An 18,477-nucleotide genomic window follows, 5' to 3' on the forward strand; every position below is an offset into this window, starting at 1 on the left:
ATTTAATTTAATTTAATTTGATCATTTTAATAATCAGTATTCTTTTTAATTTACCCGAAACTTCCAAATAAATTCTCACTCTGTACTGAAACCTGTTTCAAGTTTAAGTCATGATTATGAGCTAACTCCAGATTTTCCATCATCTCTTTGACATTTGATAAAAAGTCACAGACTGAGCAGAATGTTAAATAAAGCAATGAGATCCTCCATTCTGGTTGTGTATCTTTTTGGGGTCTTCTTCTTAATGCGTTTATTGGTGGCAAGTAAAAAGCTTAAGGGCGCACTACCGCCACCAGCTGGTAAGGCGAGTTGGATTCTGGACCTCGCCTACAGAACCGGTACTGAACGTGCATATGGAAATGCAACATGGATCGAACTGAGCTGAGCTGAACCAAGTCGAACTGGGCTGAAGAGGGGCTATGGAAAAGCACAACAAGACCTTAATTGGGGACCACCTTGTAAGGCAGCCACCTCTCATTATCCACATGAAAAGGGTCTTGCTCTTCCATCAACTTTAATGCGGGCCGACCTGTAACATGTACTCCCACAAATTCCATATCAAAATGATCAGCTTGGCACCGTGATGTGTGCTATTACGTTTGTTGGTATTTTGAGTTACCATGGCAACGTAATTTGCAAATAAAGACTACATTTTTCTCATTGAAAAACACTGACTAATCTCTTCACAGCCTCTAACTGACACAGTGTGGTCACATGACCTAGAGTGGAGAGGCCTCAAGTATGTCATCGACAAACTCTTCCTACCACCACATCTTTCAAGAGACACACATATATCAAAACTTAGGCATTTTTGTCATCTAAATTTTAAAATGGCCGCCATGTGGCAGTCCCCGTAAAAGTTCCTGTAGGAACTTTCTAGTCATACTACTACCACCTTGCTGCACAAAGCTTCTAATATCGACGTAAAGAACTTTATCTCCATTTAAATGACACCATATAAACAGATTGCTACAATATCCTTTGGATTTTTTCATGTTGTTTCCTTAAACCACTACAGAGGTAGTATCTCATTGAACTGTGAATGCTGGAGACCTTTTGGGAACAAAACAAAAAGAAAAAGGAATGAAAAATAGGCTAATTGCAGTCTGAGTTATTTGAAGCATGCAAGGAGCATGTTGTTGTTGTTGTTGTTGTCATGTTTGCGTGGCCAGATTTTAAACATCACAACCTTTTTCACATGCATGACTTGTAAAACTGTATTCTAGCTCTGTAAGTCATGCAATGAAAATAAGAAATGCTGCAAATGTTCTGAGACATTTTGGAGACTACCTCAGTTTGCCAACAAGTCTACAACAATTGCAGCCCCAGTGGCTGAAAAAGTAACGGGTACTACGACAGTTTTCTTCTTTAGCCTTTGTGTGCATTCACATGAAAAGTAATTTAAAGTTTCGTCTACTCAAAATACATATAATAAAATGAAAAAAATTGAAAAATGAGAACTAGAATTACTTTGCAAATTTGAATTCTCTAGGTGTGACAGAAGATGAGCGTCTGTAGCGTATCTAAAACTTATTTACTTTCTTTAAAGTGACTAACTTAAATCTTAGTTCCACCCAGAAAAAAAGATTATTGTGGACTGCCTTTCGAGGCAGCCCCCTATTATTATCCACCTGAAAAGGGTCTTGCTCTTCTATCAACTTTAATGTGGCCCGAACCGCAACATGTACCCCCACGAATGTTATATCAAAACAACCGGCTCGGCACCGTGGATGTGTGCTGTTACTTTCATTGAAGTTCTGAACTACCATGGAGAAGTAATTTGCAAACAAAGATGCCATTTTTTGAATTAAAAACACTGATAGAACTCTTCACAGCTTCTAACTTTCACAGTGAGGTCACATGACCTGTGAAAAGGTCTCTGAACAAAACACTGAGTAACTTTTGGAGCCATTTTGGTTCAAGATGGCTGCCACAACTACCTCAAAAATCTCAAAATTGGCTATAACTCAGTCAATGTTTGAGATGTTGAGCTGAAATTTGGTCGTAGCTGATAGCGAGTTGCTATAAATCCCTGCTGCAAATTTAAAATCCAAGATGTTCACCTTAGCTAAAATGAAAAAAAAAAAAAAAAGAAGATAAATCAGCTATTTTAAAAGATATTGAGCAGAAATTTGGTGTTGGTGGTAGGTGAGAGGAATGCCCCACAAATACTGAATTCTAATCTAAAAATTCAAGATGGCCACCAAAGCCAATTTCAAATGGATATAATTTAAGGTTTTTATAGCTATTTAGCTGACATTTGATGTACTGGTAGCTGAGAACAATCCCTAACAGACTCTGACTACAAATCAAAAATCCAAGATGGCTGCTTACGCTAACAAGGAAAAATACTATAAATCAGCCATTTTTAGTGATATTAAGCTGACATTTGGTGTGGTGGTAGCTGAGACCAATGTCAGTAAATACTGAATTCAAATAAAAAAATCCAAAATGGCCACCAAAGCTACATTAAATGGCTTTAACTCAGCTATTTTTACACATACAGAGCTGCCATTTGGTGAGGTTATAGATGAGAATGTTCCCCATCACATAATGAATTCAAATCAAAAATCCAAGATGGCTGCCTTAGCTAAAAAAATAAATAAATAAATAAAACGTAACTCCTTGATTTTTTTTTTTGCCACACTGAGCTGAAACTTGTTATAGTGATAGTTGAGAGCAAACCCTAGCACATAGTACTGTCAAGTCAAAATGTTAAAATGGCCACAACATGGCAGTCCTCGCCAAAGTTTCTCCAGGAACTTTCTAGTTTAAAAGTACAAGTCAGGATGGATACAAAATAATTTGCAATGCCCTAAACATCCACAGCCATTCTGTTAAATCATCATGAAGAAATGGAAAGACCATGGGACATGTGTAAATGGTAAATGGACTGTACTTATATAGCACCTTTCTATGTTATCAAGTTACTTAAAACACTTTACAATACAATCTGTGTCCTCATTTACCCATTCATACAGCACTCTACTAGATCTCTACAAAGCTAATTGAACAAATCATTCTAAAGAGATTAATCAGAGCTTTATCACATTCATACACCGATGGGACACACATCAGAGGCAATGACGGTTCAGTGTCTTGCCCAGGGACACTTTGGCATGTGACTGCTGGTGGATTCGAACCCCCAACTCTTGCATTGGAGGATGACTGCTCTAACCACTCAGCCACAGCCGCTTGTAGCTGAAGCTTGTAACAGGTGTCTTAGTGACCCCTCTCTCTCTAATCTCTACCTTTCACCGTTGACTTGAATTAGGGCAGCCACTTTAAAGGGCATGAATATTTATGCAATCTCTTACTTTACAGATTAACAGAGGGATTGGTGCAGCGTCTGCAGTATTGCGGACTCTGTACCGGTCTGTTGTGGTGAAAAGAGAGCTGAGCTGCAAGGCAAAGCTCTCTGTTTACTGGTCGGTCTATGTTCCTACCCTCACCTATGGTCACAAGCTCTGGGTAGTGACTGAAAGAAAGAGATTGTGGATACAGGCGGTTGAAATGAGTTTTCTCTGCAGGGTAGCTGGACTCTCCCTTAGAGACAGGGTGAGAAGTTCAGTTATCAGGAGAGACTAAGAGTAGAACCGCTGCTCCTCCACGTCGAGAGGAGCCAGTTGAGGTGGTTCGGGCGTCTGGTAAGGATGCCCCCTGGGCGCCTCCCTAGGGAGGTGTTTCAGGCATGTCCAACTGGGAGGAGACCCCGGGGAAGACCCAGGACACGCTGGAGAGACTATGGTTGTTTTCACACCTGATAGTCCGGTAGACTTGGTTCGGATGGGGACCAATATTCATGACATTTTGTTTACATTTGAGCTGGTGCATTTGCATTCACACTGCACTGTGCAGTCGAGTCAACCTGTTGAACCAATCTATTCCCCCGCTCGCCTGTAGGGGCGCTGCACCAAGAACTACTGAAAGAAGCAACACAAAAACCTCTGAAGACACTTCTTCTTCTTCTGAAAATAAAAACAAAAGTGGAGTGGCATCAAGTTTTAGCAGTTTTAGGAGTTATATTTTGTCATTTTTCAAAAATGGACACAGCATGAGCAGAAGATGAGGCAGAAGACCATGGAGAATATTGTTTTTCACACAAGGCAGCTGATGGCTCCATATAAGGTCAGAGAAATGCGTGTTTGTTTGCCCTGCGTTGTACTCCACTTCTTGCTTGTAGAGGGGCCTGGTCTGTTTACATTCACACTGTACTCGAACCATGCTGGAGTTCTCTTCTACCGGACCGAGACCTAGGTTTTAGCCCGGGCCAGAGTTCGCCTTTTTGTTCCGTGACAGAGTTCAATGGCGCGTTCACCCCCCCCCCCCCAAACGAACCAGACTTTCTAGGAAAACGAGCTAGAGTTCAATTAAAGCCGACTGAACAGGGCTACCTGGTGGTGAGTTGGCTCCGATGGTGGGGGAGGATGCCGGTCAGACCTGGTAGGCCCAAACGTATTGTGAGGGTTTGCTGGGAACGTCTGGCAGAGTCTCCTGTGAGACGGAGTTTCAACTCCCACCTCCGGGAGAACTTTGAACATGTTCCAAGGGAGGTGGGGGACATTGAGTCCGAGTGGACCATGTTTCGTGCCTCTATTGTCGAGGCGGCTTACCAGAGCTGCGGCCGCAAGGTTGTCGGTGCCTGTCGGGGCGGCAACCCTCGAACCCGATGGTGGACACCGTCGGTGAGGGATGCTGTCAGGCTGAAGAAGGAGTCCTATCGGGCCTTTTTGGCCTGTGGGACCCCGGAAGCAGCTGATGGGTACCGGCAGTCCAAGCGACATGCGGCTCGGGTGGTTGCTGAGGCAAAAACTCGGGCATGGGAGGAGTTCGGAGAGGCCATGGAGAACGACTTCCGTACGGCTTCGAGACGTTTCTGGTCCACCATCCGGCGTCTCAGGGGGGGGAAGCGGTATGCCACCAACACTGTTTATAGTGGGAGTGGTTTGCTGCTGACCTCAACTCGGGATGTTGTGGGTCGGTGGGCGGAATACTTTGAAGACCTCCTCAATCCCACCGGCACGTCTTCCACTGAGGAAGCGGAGCCTGGGGACTCTGGGTCGGGCCCTCCAATCTCTGGTGCTGAGGTCACCGAGGTGGTTAAAAAGCTCCTCGGTGGCAGGGCCCCAGGGGTGGATGAGATCCGCCCAGAGTTCCTTAAGGCTCTGGATGTTGTAGGGTTGTGTTGGCTTACGCGACTCTGCAATGTTGCGTGGACATCGGGGGAAGTTCCCCTGGATTGGCAGACCGGGGTGGTGGTCCCCCTATTCAAAAAGGGGGACCGTAGAGTGTGTTCCAACTACAGGGGAATCGCGCTCTTAAGCCTCCCTGGTAAGGTCTATTCGGGGGTTCTGGAGAGGAGGGTCCGTCGGATAGTCGAACCTCGGATTCAGGAGGAACAGTGCGGTTTTCGTCCTGGCCGTGGAACACTGGACCAGCTCTACACTCTCAGCAGGGTCCTGGAGGGTGCGTGGGAGTTTGCCCAACCAGTCTACATGTGCTTTGTGGACTTGGAGAAGGCTTTCGACTGCGTCCCTCGGGGGGCCCTGTGGGGGGTACTCTGGGAGTATGGGGTACCAGGCCCTTTGATACGGGCTGTTAGGTCCCTGTATGACCGGTGTCAGAGCCTGGTCCGCATCGCCGGCAGTAAGTCGGGCTTGTTCCCGGTGAGAGTTGGACTCCGCCAAGGTTGCCCTTTGTCACCGATTCTGTTCATAACTTTTATGGACAGAATTTCTAGGCGCAGCCAAGGTGTTGAGGGGATCCGTTTTGGTGGCCTCAGAATTGCGTCTCTGCTTTTTGCAGATGATGTGGTCTTATTGGCTTCATCAGATCGTGATCTACAGCTTTCGCTGGAGCGGTTCGCAGCCGAATGCGATGCGGCCGGGATGAAGATCAGTTCCTCCAAATCCGAGGCCATGGTCTTGAGCCGGAAAAGGGTAGAGTGCCCTCTCTGGGTCAGGGAGGAGGTCCTACCCCAAGTGGAGGAGTTCAAGTATCTTGGGGTCTTGTTCACGAATGAGGGAAAAATGGAGCGTGAGATCGATAGGCGGATAGGTGCAGCGTCTGCAGTGAAGCGGGCGCTGTACAGGTCTGTCGTGGTGAAGAGAGAGCTGAGTCAAAAGGCGAAGCTCTCAATTTACCGATCGATCTACGTTCCCACCCTCATCTATGGCCACGAGCTTTGGGTTGTGACCGAAAGAATGAGATCTCGGATACAAGCGGCCGAAATGAGTTTTCTCCGCAGGGTGTCTGGGCTCTCCCTTAGAGACAGGGTGAGAAGCTCGATCATCCGGGAGGGACTCGGAGTAGAGCCGCTGCTTCTCCACATCGAGAGGAGCCAGTTGAGGTGGCTTGGGCATCTGTTTAGGATGCCTTCTGGACGCCTCCCTGGTGAGGTGTTCCGGACACGTCCCACCGGAAGGAGGCCCAGGGGAAGACCCAGGACACGCTGGAGGGACTACGTTTCTCGGCTGGCCTGGGAACGCCTTGGGATTCCCCCGGAAGAGCTGGCCCAAGTGGCTGGGGAGAGGGAAGTCTGGGCCTCCCTACTTAGGCTGCTACCCCCGCGACCCGACCCCGGATAAGCGGAGGAAAATGGATGGATGGATGGATGAACAGGGCTGGTGTGAATGCACCCTATGTCTCTCGGTTGGCCTGGGAACACCTTGGAGTCCTCCCAGTAGAGCTGGTAGGGATGGCTGTGGAAAGGGATGTCTGGATCTCCCTGCTCAACCTGCTGCCCCCGCGACCCGACTTTGGAACAAGCGGAATATAATGGACGGATGGCTGATTTATGACAGCAGTAAAAGAATACCATTCAGGGGAGTGAATACATTTATATGTATTGTACTTGTATACATTCATATATATATGTGGGTGGGAGCTAAGATGTCATATAGAGCACATAAGACTAATGTTTAGGGTAATAATGTCCATGAAACTTTATTTTTCTTTACTTCTCTTCGTTGTTCCACTCAGCCAGGTTTTAGATTAAGCTGATCTCGTTGGGATTCCCACTGCGGCGTGTGGAACTCCTGTCATGGCCACCTGAGCGCTACGAGTCCAGCATGCAGCTTGGATGACTGACACCGTGTCTCATTCTCCTCTGAGACTCTGAATAGTCAATAATTCAGTACCGAGAGCTTCTCTGCAGCACAGGGACCGAGAAAAAACCTGGAATGAAACCTATGTCTTCCTTCATAATTTGTCTCTCGATTGAGAACCCTACCCCACCTCCATCTTTGTCCTCCCCCGCCTTCACCCCACACAGAGTCACTCTCTCTATATTGCACCACTTCAATAATTCAAAGTCATATATAGAAGTCAATGAAATTTGCCGTACCTCTGGTCATTACGATGCCTGCCAGGGATTTGTGTCGAGCGTGAACTGGACTGACGCCCCCCACCAGTGACCGGTACTTCTCTCTCACCAACTGGAATACTGAACTGGCAAAGTCCTGGAAAACAGAGTTGTTCCATGAATTTTTACTGAACACAATGTGTGTGGACTGAGGTGTATAAGCTTGTATCCAGTCTGATAAATCAGAGCTTGTTTAACTTTTAGAGAAACGAGTCAAACTTTAAACGTAACTTTGATTTGGTTTGCTGTAGTCAGCGTCAGAGCTATGATTAAATATTACTTCTGTCCCATTTAAACAGGTATTTATCACAAATAAGTTTGTGATAATGCTGAACATCCCTCAGAGACTGCTTTATGGTAATTCAACTCTGATTAAATAAAATAAAGCTAGACACAAATAAATTTATGACACAACAAAGACACATGGATACTGAATTTACACTATAAAGAAACACAAACAAGCGGTGCACTGAGGGATTTGAATAGAAAATGTTTGTATTTTTTCAAGGTGAGTGTTTTTCTGGGCTGGAATTTAACAGGGAGTAAAATAAACCTTAATGTTTTTGGTGCAAGATATTCAAATGGAAAAGAGTTACACTGTGGAGAAGAACAAAGAGAGGTTTATTTAATTATTTATTAATTTTATTTTTTGCTTGTCGCAGGAACAGCAGAGTGATGGTGAGTCTAGAGAGCTATTTTATTCATGTCCAGGCAGTGTCGGAACTGGAGGGTGGCCAGTGGTGGTCTTGGCCACCATAGGCTAATCTTCGGCCATCCTAAATACTGTACTGCCCCAGTCATTTGAGGATACTACACTTTTAAGCAATAAAAAAAACCAGAAAGCAGTCTCCTCAAATGATAGGCGTGGTCAGTTTATACACAGACACATACATGTATATTGGTGGCCATGTTGGATTTTAAAGTGGTAGTAGTGATAGTAACCTTTCTTATGCCTAGATGCAGCCAAACATTAAAATTGATGTTTGCACAACGCTTATTTTTGAAGTTATCCACATCACAATATACGGTGGCAGCCATCTTGGATTTTGATGTGGGGACCCAGTTTTTGACAGTAAGCTTACACCTAAATATAGCCACACACCAAAATGGAAGTCAGTACCTCATTTATGTTTAAAGGTATCATGCTCTCAACATGGATGGATGGTGGAACAGATGGAGGGACGGGCAGAGAGATGGATGGACAGAGGGTAGTTCCAGTTCCCCCTCTCTTCGCTCCACGACTTGGGACAATAACATAAAATACAGCTTGTGGCCTGACCTAACACAGCCAGGATGATTTAATTAACATTTTTGCTACAACAAAAAATGTACTTTAAAAAAATCATACACTCAGCAGGGAAATATCAAGCTGTTTTTGGTGTTAACCTAATTTGTGTTTCATTCGTTTCCTTTTTCTATCCACCAAGCGAACACTTATTGGTGTCAGAAACATTTGAAATGTGTGGGGAGGAGACACACTGCTGGTAGTGGTGATGGGGGGTGTTCTGGGGGCCTCCCCCATAACATTTTGAATAAAGTAGATGTCATTTCCTGCATTCTGGTGTATTTTTGTTATACGTTTACCTACATAAGTAAACACTTGATTCGGCAACAAGAAGTAACCTGACCAACAGCTCTCCTTGTTTGAATAGAGCATGCCCCGCTTCTCTCATGCATCCTAACACCCCCAATCCCCAACCCACCCCATTTTGAAAACTACCTGAACTAACGTAGAGCTAAGCTAGTGGAGGGCAGTACAGACATGTTAGCTAAAATGCTACAGACATAGTGCTCCGCTTCTCTCATGCATCCTAACCCCGACCCCCGTCAACAACTGCCAGCTCTTATGTGGTGCTAAGCTAGCAGGCAAAACAGAGATCTCTCCCCCTCCTCCCCTCGTGAGCGCCCTGCCAAGGCAGATGGCCGAGGAGAAACACTGCATGTGGTGTGGAGTTGTTGTAGGTAACCAGGAAAACTTGGAGTGGATTTTTAGTGGTTTGAGTTTTCTCCTATTAATCAAGTGGAATGGATTCATTCACAAAGAAACAGCCCTGGAGGAACTCAAGTTTCATGATAAATGTGTGTGTGTGTGGTGGGGGGGGGGGCTGAATTAATATTTTTTAAATGTGTGGGGAACACGTACCCTTAACATAAAATTGTTGCAATGCCTATGTGAACACTAGTAATCATATCAAGCAAATTATATATTTTTTCATAAACAGATTTGCCTCTAAGAGTTTTACAGTTTAGCCTTAGTTGGCTAAAAGTTAACCAGCTGGTAAACTTTCCACCTGAAAAAAATTGTAAAATTCTGCATTTCATTTTGAATAAAGACACTGAAAACACTGAACCCATAGCCAAACAATAAAATAACTGGTCATACAATGGAAGTGATTACAGGATTTTATGGAAACATTGTTGCCCAATGTAGGGATTTCCAGTTTTCTGCCTTGATCTGACCTCGTGGAGTCAGAGGCAGCTTTGATAACCAGTTTAGAGTAAATTTATTAAGGAAATCTATGAAACACAGTCAAAGGCAGTTATTTGTGTCAAAGTTGCTGAAATGTGAAACTGACGATAAGGTAAAAATTAAAATAATAGTGTTTAAATAAAGCATTATTTATCTTAGAAGACTAAAGCTGTTTTATCTCCTTTGGAGGCAAGTCCTTTTAGATATTATTCACCATTTATCATTATTAGCCTCTCAATACAGTCAGACAGTTAAAGTGGATTTTGCTATCAATAAATGAAATCACTCTTTTTAAGTCTTTCAGGGCTAAAAATTTTCATGCAAAAACAGTTACATTATTTAAAATTTAATGCTGCAGTCAAGTGTTACCTTTCATGGAAAAATAAGGAAATTATTGCTCAAACTGAAGACGAGTGTTGCTGCTAGCAGCTGCTGCTCCTCGTTGTGCTTACACGTTATATTTCTTTATGGTGCAAAGAAAAGGAGTCGGAAAACACCCTCCAATTGTGCATGTTGTGAATGTTGTGATTGTGATAACTCGAAAACTAAGTGATGTACCAACTTCCATTTTGGTGTGTGGCTGCATCTAGATGTAAAGAAAGGTCACTTGCAAAAATTGGGTTGCCACATCAAAATCCAAGATGGCTGACTGCCACCACATGCACACACACACGCACGCACGCACGCACGCACGCACGCACGCACGCACGCATGCACACATCCCTCATCTACAGCAGACATCGATATGACTTGTCGAGAATAAAACAGTTTTAAGATGGCAGCAGTTCAGTTTGGTTTTAGCTGACGTTGGATTAGTCATAAACATAAATATGTAGACGCCTGGTTGAGCAGGCTGGCCCACTGCAGCGGTACGTCGGAGCGTCCACCATATTGGATGTGGCGGAACTGCGGGTCAACTAATACAAGGAAATGGACAGAACGGTTCATAAAGAACCGTTCTACAAAGTGTTTTAACTTGATCCCTGTCATTCACACACACTAATATATTTGGAAATCAAACAGGCTCCAAAAACAACATTTGAAACTTTTAACGTGATTATTAAAAATGTTTGCTCCTTAAATGTTTAGACTAAAGGTAAACACCAAATCAACATGTGCATTACTTTTCGTGTTTACAATTACTAATGTGTGTAACACTGTTACTGTGGTGATAAATATAGAAATATTCATATTTAACATTTAATCTGTGTCTATAATAACCAGATCCTGAAATGTGACGTGTGGATTTTCTGAGTAAAGAGCACTAACCTGCACATTTAACTGATTTTGATTAATCACATCAATGAACATATAAACACCAATGTATCTTAAGAGGGGGTGGGGGTATTGAACATATAAACAAATTGCGATAAGTGAAAAACAGCGAGGTAGGGATACAGTAGTCCAAGTTCAGTTCAAGTTCACTAAACTTTGTCCTGACATGTGCCAGGCTGTAATCACGCTCACTCATCACCTGTTACTCCCAATCTCCCTCTTAAATAAACAATTTAAATTTAAATAATGTAACATTTTAAATAAACAATCCATACAGCATGGATTACTTATTTAAAATATTACTTACGGTATTTAAATTTAAATTGTAGAGAAGAGAAGTGCAGCAGGACATCAAAGGGATGTCACACAGCTCTGCAGAACGGAGCAGAAATGCCCTTTTTGATCAATTACACTGAAATAACTGAACATAGAAGTTCTAAAATAATAATAAATAACTTTTAACACTTTTATATTTTGTGATTATGATTTGATGATTTTATAGTGTGACATACTTTGAATTTTAAGTTGGAAGACAAAAGTTGATTGGTGCATCTGGACAGCAAAGGGTTAATCCTTCACAAAACTGCTGCAGAAGAAATGTGTGTGCGTGGCAGAGGAGATCATGACAGGCTGCAGGAGAGAGCTTCCCTTGCACTTGTGGGCTGCACACATGATGCACAATAATTTAAAATAATTTATTTTAAATAAACAATCCATGGCTCCTCCATCAATCAGCCATTTGTGTCATGTCCAATCTTACCGTATTTTTTGGCCTATAAGTCACGTTTTTTTTGCATAATTTATACGCCCTGCGACTGAAGCGACATATTTATGGATTTTTTTCCCATATTTATAAACCAATTTTTGGCTGAGATATGACCATTTTCATTCATTCTGACTGAAAAAATTTGAACAGTGCCTATTTCAGCCACTAGATGACAGAAGAGTACTAGTAGCAGTAAGGCATGCCGTTGTATCATGTAATAGGTAAATGTGGCTATAATGACAAATTCAAAAAATTCAAGACAAAAACAACAGGACTTTATTTATTATACTTTACTTTATACTTTATTGTTTTTGTCTTGACATTTTTTGAATTTACTATGTCCTGGATGACTGAGAATCTTCACCAGCTATTAATGACACAATCGGCTTGCCATAATCCCCCCATCTTTGTTCTGCTTGCTGCTTGGAGCAACCGTCAAAACAGCTGCACCGCCCCAGCAAAATGCAGCAAATTTGACCATTAAAGCACATTTATTAAGTAAAAGTTCAACTGAGACACACCTTTGCTATAATCTCGAGCAAACAAATAATTTTTTTGGTGCTTTTCTTGTTAAATTTTGAAGAAACAATCAGCGTTCCTCCTTCCTTTTGTCCTCCATTTGTGCGCTCCCGGGGCACCAAGGCAGCGAATACGTTTGAAATACAGCTGATTTGACCATTAAAGTCCTTTTTTTAAAGTAAACGTTACAGTGAGACACACCTTTACTATAAAGTTGAGCAAACAAATAATTGTTTTTAGGTGTTTATCTTGTTAAATTTCGAAGAAATGCGGAGGCTCGTCCCTCTGCGCGTGCCCGCCGCTTCTGCAAATTGGGTTTTAAAATGCAGCTGATTTGACCATCAAAGTGCATTTCTTAAGCAAAAGGTAGACTGAGGAACACCTTTACTATAATTTCAAGCAAACAAATAATTTTTTCAAGTGTCAATCTTGTTAAATTCTTGTTAAAAGTCCTCCCGTGCACGCTCCTGCGGTCGCCATTTGGCAGCCCATCAATTTTTGGCACATCGACCCACATCTCCAGGTTGTCAGTAGCGACGCGTAACAAACGCGACATGTATACGTTGCATCTATTGACGTATATGGTGAAGCAACATATTTATGGATTTTTCCACTTTTTTAGACATACTTTTAGCTCATTTGTCCTGTCAATGAACCCCCCTCCCCCCAAAAAAACCAACAGTTCCACTACCAGTAAGATAATTATTCTTCATACGTATTGCACAAAACTCTACTTGTTTGCTCTGTGCTGTCTACAAAGTCCAAATCTCCAAATGACTGAACATGCGTACAAACAGAACTTCGTTCCTGCGGTCATTCATCCAGTGTTTCCCATCAACCTCTGTGACCCAACCCTGACCATCAAGAGCTTTTCTTATGTCTCTGCTCTGTAATCTAATCCCACGGTTTAGCTGCTAAAGCACATATCCTGGTTCCAGTTGTGGAAAAGTGCTTAATATCTGAGCTGCTTCCAACTGTAAGACAGAAACGTTTTACCAAAAGGTGGCAACAAAGCAGCACTGGCATGGGCCTTCTGGACAGACTGAGCCCAGTGTAGCTAGGAGGACATCAACAGATGCCAATGTGACAGACGTACAGAGGGAGGGAGGAGAAGAGGGATTAGGGTTGAAAAAAGACGAGGAACACCACTGAATTAGTGAACATATTGCACATTACAGCCCTCGTCAGAGCTGTGAAATACTCTTGCTGTTAGAACTGGCGGCTGAAGCGCTCACAGCTTGTGGTGTGGTTGGAGGCGTGCGGTTTGCGCAGAAGTATGCATAAACACATATTGTTGCTGTGACACTGATGTCAGCCTGGAGAGGTGTTTTTATGGAATAATGATCTAGGCATGGAGCCTCTGAGCTAACGTTTGTGTGTCCGGCTCCATCTGAGACACCGAACGAGCGGGCCAGAGCTGAAACTTTAATGCTCTCCCAGTTTCATCACGTCATGGGCACATTGAGTTTTTCTAAATCAAAGACGCAACGTGAACTCATTTAACATCTCTTACAGGGATATTTCAGATATTTTTGGTGGGGTTCAGTCTACCACCAAAATGTTCAACATCGATCACCTTTCTTCCATGAAATCCAAAACTAAGCTCTGGACATTTCTGCACTGCATACTAGCTGTGGCAGCCATCTTGAATGCAACAGACTCCAAAAATTCAGCTGAAGATATACAAACAGTCTGTCCAGTGGTCCAGAGAGTGGAGGGAGTCCAGTTCTGTGGCCTCAGGATTCCATCTCTGCTCTTTGCAGATGATGTGGTCCTGTTGGCGTCATCGTGCCGTGATCTTCAGCTCTCACTGGAGTGGTTCGCAGCTGAGTGTGAAGTGGCTGGGGTGAGAATCAGCACCTCCAAATCTGAGACCATGGTCCTCAGTCAGAAAAGGGTGGATTGTTCTCTTCAGGTCGAGGGTGAGGTTCTGCCTCAAGTGGAGGAGTTCAAGTATCTCAGGGTTTTGTTCATAAGTGAAGAAATAATGGAGCGTGAGATTGACAGACAGACTGGTGCAGCGTCTGCAGTATTGAGGACTGTAACGGTCCGTTGTAGTGAAGAGGGAGCTGAGCTGTAAGGTGAAGCTCTCTGCTTACCAGCCAGTCTACATTCCTACCCTCACCTATGGTCATGAACTCTGGGTAGTGACCAAAAGAATGAGATTGTGGATACAGGCGGTGGAAATGAGTTTACTCCTGACTCTGAGGACTGGAATTGAGAAGGACTCTCTCTTAGAGACATGGTGAGAAGTTCAGTTATCAGGAGAGACTCAGAGTAGAACCACTGCTCCTCCACATCGAGAGGAGCCAGTTGAGGTGGTTCGGGCATCTGGTAAGGATGCTTCCTGGGTGTCGCCCTAGGGAGGTGCTTAGGGGCATGTCTGACAGACTATGTCTCTCGGTTGACCTTTGACCTTGGTATGCTTTGAAGTCCTCCGAGAAGATCTGGAAGAGGTGGCTGTGGAATGAGATGTCTGGACCTCCCCGCTCAAGCCGCTGCTCCCGAGACTCGACTTCGGAACAAGCGCAGGATAAAGGATGGATGGATGGATGGATGGATGAATGGATGGATGAATGGATGGATGGACAGTGGTTAATGAAATATTTTGCTAACACAACAGGGAAGCCAACACACTAATCCAAGATGTCAAAATGTTTTAATGTATGAAATGTAAAAGATATGTTACAATAAACAAGACCAAAATAAATGTTGAAGGTGCTCCCATATTGGGGTCACCATGGTAACCATACCCGTGTCTTTCAATCCCTGACAACACTCCTTAATAAGACAGGGGTATTATAAACTAGGTCTCAAACAAACAGTGGCTGTGTAAACTATGTCATATTACAGACATGAAAAGCAGATTCTCATCCTACATAACAATATTTCTGTATCAAAAATATTTTATGTTACAATACGACATGTTCAAAAGATCCTTTACTTCCAGTTAGGAAAATAAAAAAGTCAGCTGAAATACAACAAAAGTCAGTGAGAGTTTGAGTGTTTGCACTATGCCTACAGCTGTGAGTCACTTAAAGTGTAAAAGAGGACAAACATACATTTGTTTTGCAAAAGAAGCATAAGGTTTGTAAGAAAAAGACTGCATTTGAATAAACTTTGTAAAGTTCAGAAGAGTAGAGTGTTTGAAAATGTCACACTGAGTTAAACATTTTGTGGTAAAATGCTAATAGGATGAGAAAAATCTAGACTTTCAATAATCGTTCACTGATTTTTGTGAACTTTAAAACAGCAGAACCGTCAGATTCTGTACAGCAGCGTCGATAACCAAACCGTAAAGAAGAGAAAAACTGTCCCGCGTCTTGCACTTGGAAGTGACATCCAATTAATTGAAGCCGAATCCTGCCTGGCTCTGCAGTGTCGGTGACAGTGTGAACCCAGAGTCAAGTCCTCCGTCCCTCCTAAAGGCCTTTTCATTGATGACATTACAGCGGGGGGAGAAGGTGGCAGCTCAGAGAGCAAAGGTGGAATAGAGCTTGGCAATGAGCCCAGCATTTTGTCCTTTCCTCCTCGTTCTCTTTCAGTCCCTTAAAACGCTGCAGGTTCATAAATCCTCCTGTTTGCTTCCGCAACGTTTCAAGTCCTTTTGTTTTCAATCTGCCTCATGTCAGTTTGTGACAGAGGGCAGAGATGTGCCAGCAAGAAGAAGCCACCAGTGGCTTTAGAGTCTATAATTTTCCCATCATGTGAGTAATAAAACAAGACAGTCATTACCTGACCCAAAATTAAATAAATAAGGCTGTGATTTGCAGTTTTGACTCAATAAAATTTTTTCATTCTTTCTCTATGTATCAGTAAATGGTAATTGGACTGTGCTTATATAGCACCTTTCTATCCAATCAAGATACTCAAAGCTCTTTAGAATACAATCTGTGCCAAAGTGTCCTAAGGGTGCATTTGGTTCGGCCGCACCTCGTCCTGGCAGCGGGCGGCTCTCTGCACCAGCCAGAGCTGGCTATCAGAGACCAACCGAGAATATGTGGCACTTCGGTATTGCCGTGTCTAGGCAGGATTCTGATTTAGAGGCGTTCAGTCATAATCCCACAGATGGTAGCTTCGCCTCATTTGCTCCTCAGCCAAGCACATGCACCAAATGTCTGAACCTGTGGTTCCTCTCGTACTGTACTGAGCAGGATTACTGTTGCGCATCATCAGTAGGGTAAAACTAACCTGTCTCGCGATGGTCTCAGTAAAAATCTGCTGCCATTTTCTTTACAAACACACAAAAAGACACACAGCATCTCCTCAGTGGGAGCTGAGTGCCACAGTTGGCAGAAAACCAGGACAGAGGACCTGACACCTCAGTCGGACAGACCATCAGAGCGTCTTGTCAAATACAAGAGACCTGTCAGCCAGTCATCTTCCGGTTGGACATGCAGCTACATTTGAGAATATAGTTTTCAGCATCTCTTCCGGGTTACAAATGCAATCTCCTCTCAGAAGACTGCGCTGGAAACTGCTGTAGTGGCAGTTTGTGTTTCTCACCCTACCTGCATCTTTCCTGCATTAGTTCTGACCAATTGACTTAGCAAGTCCTCTGGGTGTTCTCAGGTTGGAGAAAACAAGCAGCAGGGGTTATTTAATGACTGGTGACATCAACTGCAGTAGAGTTAGTCCAAATCAACAAGAGGCACTGAAGGAACAGCATAACAATAAAGGGAATGCGCTGACAGTTGACCCAATAATAACTTTGTGTGTTTTAAGCTGATGAATCAGTTCATATATGTGACCCGTGTTAGCAAAATGAGTCAGAATGAGCAGAGGCACACTGATTTTAGAACTGCTTGAGATTTCCATAAAGGCAGCATCTACCAAACCTAGTGACCAAAACAATATGTAACCTTCCTAGTTTATCTTTAAATCTTCAAAAAAGCAACTAGCAACAAATCTAGCTACTTTTTCCAATGTATTTGGAGACATTTAGAGACTGCACGTGAAGGCACTAATCATTCAGCAGGGCATCACCTCCCTGGCTACGAGCTCCACTGGTCACCATGGAAGATCCTCCATGCTGCCGACTCGGGACTCAGGCTCCGGATCCCAGCCTTGCATGCTCTGAGCTCCACTGGTTGCCGTGGAGGATCATACGAGCTGTTGACTCACAGAAAGTCGTTGCTCAGACTCCGGCCTCGCTTGCTCATTAAGGCCGAACTTCGATCCCGGCAGACGGGCGGACCGGGACGGGTCTGGGACGGAGGGTGGAAACAATTTTAAGAAACATTTTATGTCTACAAAAATAATGTATTTTTTTTAATCAGTGAAGATTAAATAAAAAAATAAAAAAAATAAATGGTGCTGGCTTTATAATGAAATCCTGTTTTCACTTTAATGACTATTAAATAATCTGTTAAAGTTAACTCAGCAGAAAAATCATCCATCCGTTATCTTTACCCGCTTATTCCATTTTGGGTCACGGGGGTCACTGGTGCCCATGTCCAACAATCACTGTGCGAGGGGCGGTGTACACCCTGGATGGGTCGCAAGTCCATCACAGGGACACATAGAGACAAACGAGACAAACAATCATTCACTCTCTCACTCACACCTAGGGACAATTTAGAGTTACCAGTCAGTCTAACATGCATGTTTTTGGTCTGTGGGAAGAAACCGGAGCACCCGGAGAAAACCCACGCATGCACGGAGAGAACATGCAAACTCCACCCAGAAAGGCCCCTGGACCGGGGTTTGAACCAGGGACCTGCTCGCTGTGAGGCAGCAGCTCTACCAGTTGCGCCACCGTGCTGCCCAGAAAAATCATAAAAAAACAAAAAATTATTTGATCTCTCAGGAATATTACCCTCAAATATGTTTAAAGAAGAGACACAGCCTTTAGTTCAACTTTATTCTAACCCACAGATGTACAAATCACAAAACAATTAAAGTTTAAAGCAAAGCTAAAAAAAAACCCTGTGAACAAGAAACAAAACCACACATCTAAATTGAACAATAAAAATAGACACAATGAGTGCAAATACAGCAAATGATGAAGAAAACCTAAAAAAAAAAAAAAAAGATGTTTTTGTAGAATCTGGTTCATCAGAGATTTAATGGTGAACTGAAGTT

General features: G+C 43.4%; 1 protein-coding gene across 1 annotated transcript in view; it reads right to left on the minus strand.

Annotated features, from left to right (window-relative positions):
• The window catches only part of adarb2 (adenosine deaminase RNA specific B2 (inactive)), a 150,143-nt gene that overhangs the window by 79,963 nt on the left and 51,703 nt on the right, over positions 1 to 18,477 (minus strand). The window contains 2 exon segments of the mRNA XM_037694423.1: positions 6,668 to 6,756; positions 7,346 to 7,460. Coding sequence (XP_037550351.1) covers positions 6,668 to 6,756; positions 7,346 to 7,460 — 204 coding nt within the window.

The sequence above is a fragment of the Nematolebias whitei genome, chromosome 20, assembly GCF_014905685.2.
Source record: "Nematolebias whitei isolate Nwh7 chromosome 20, NemWhi1, whole genome shotgun sequence".
Classification (NCBI taxonomy): Eukaryota; Metazoa; Chordata; class Actinopteri; order Cyprinodontiformes; family Rivulidae; genus Nematolebias; species Nematolebias whitei.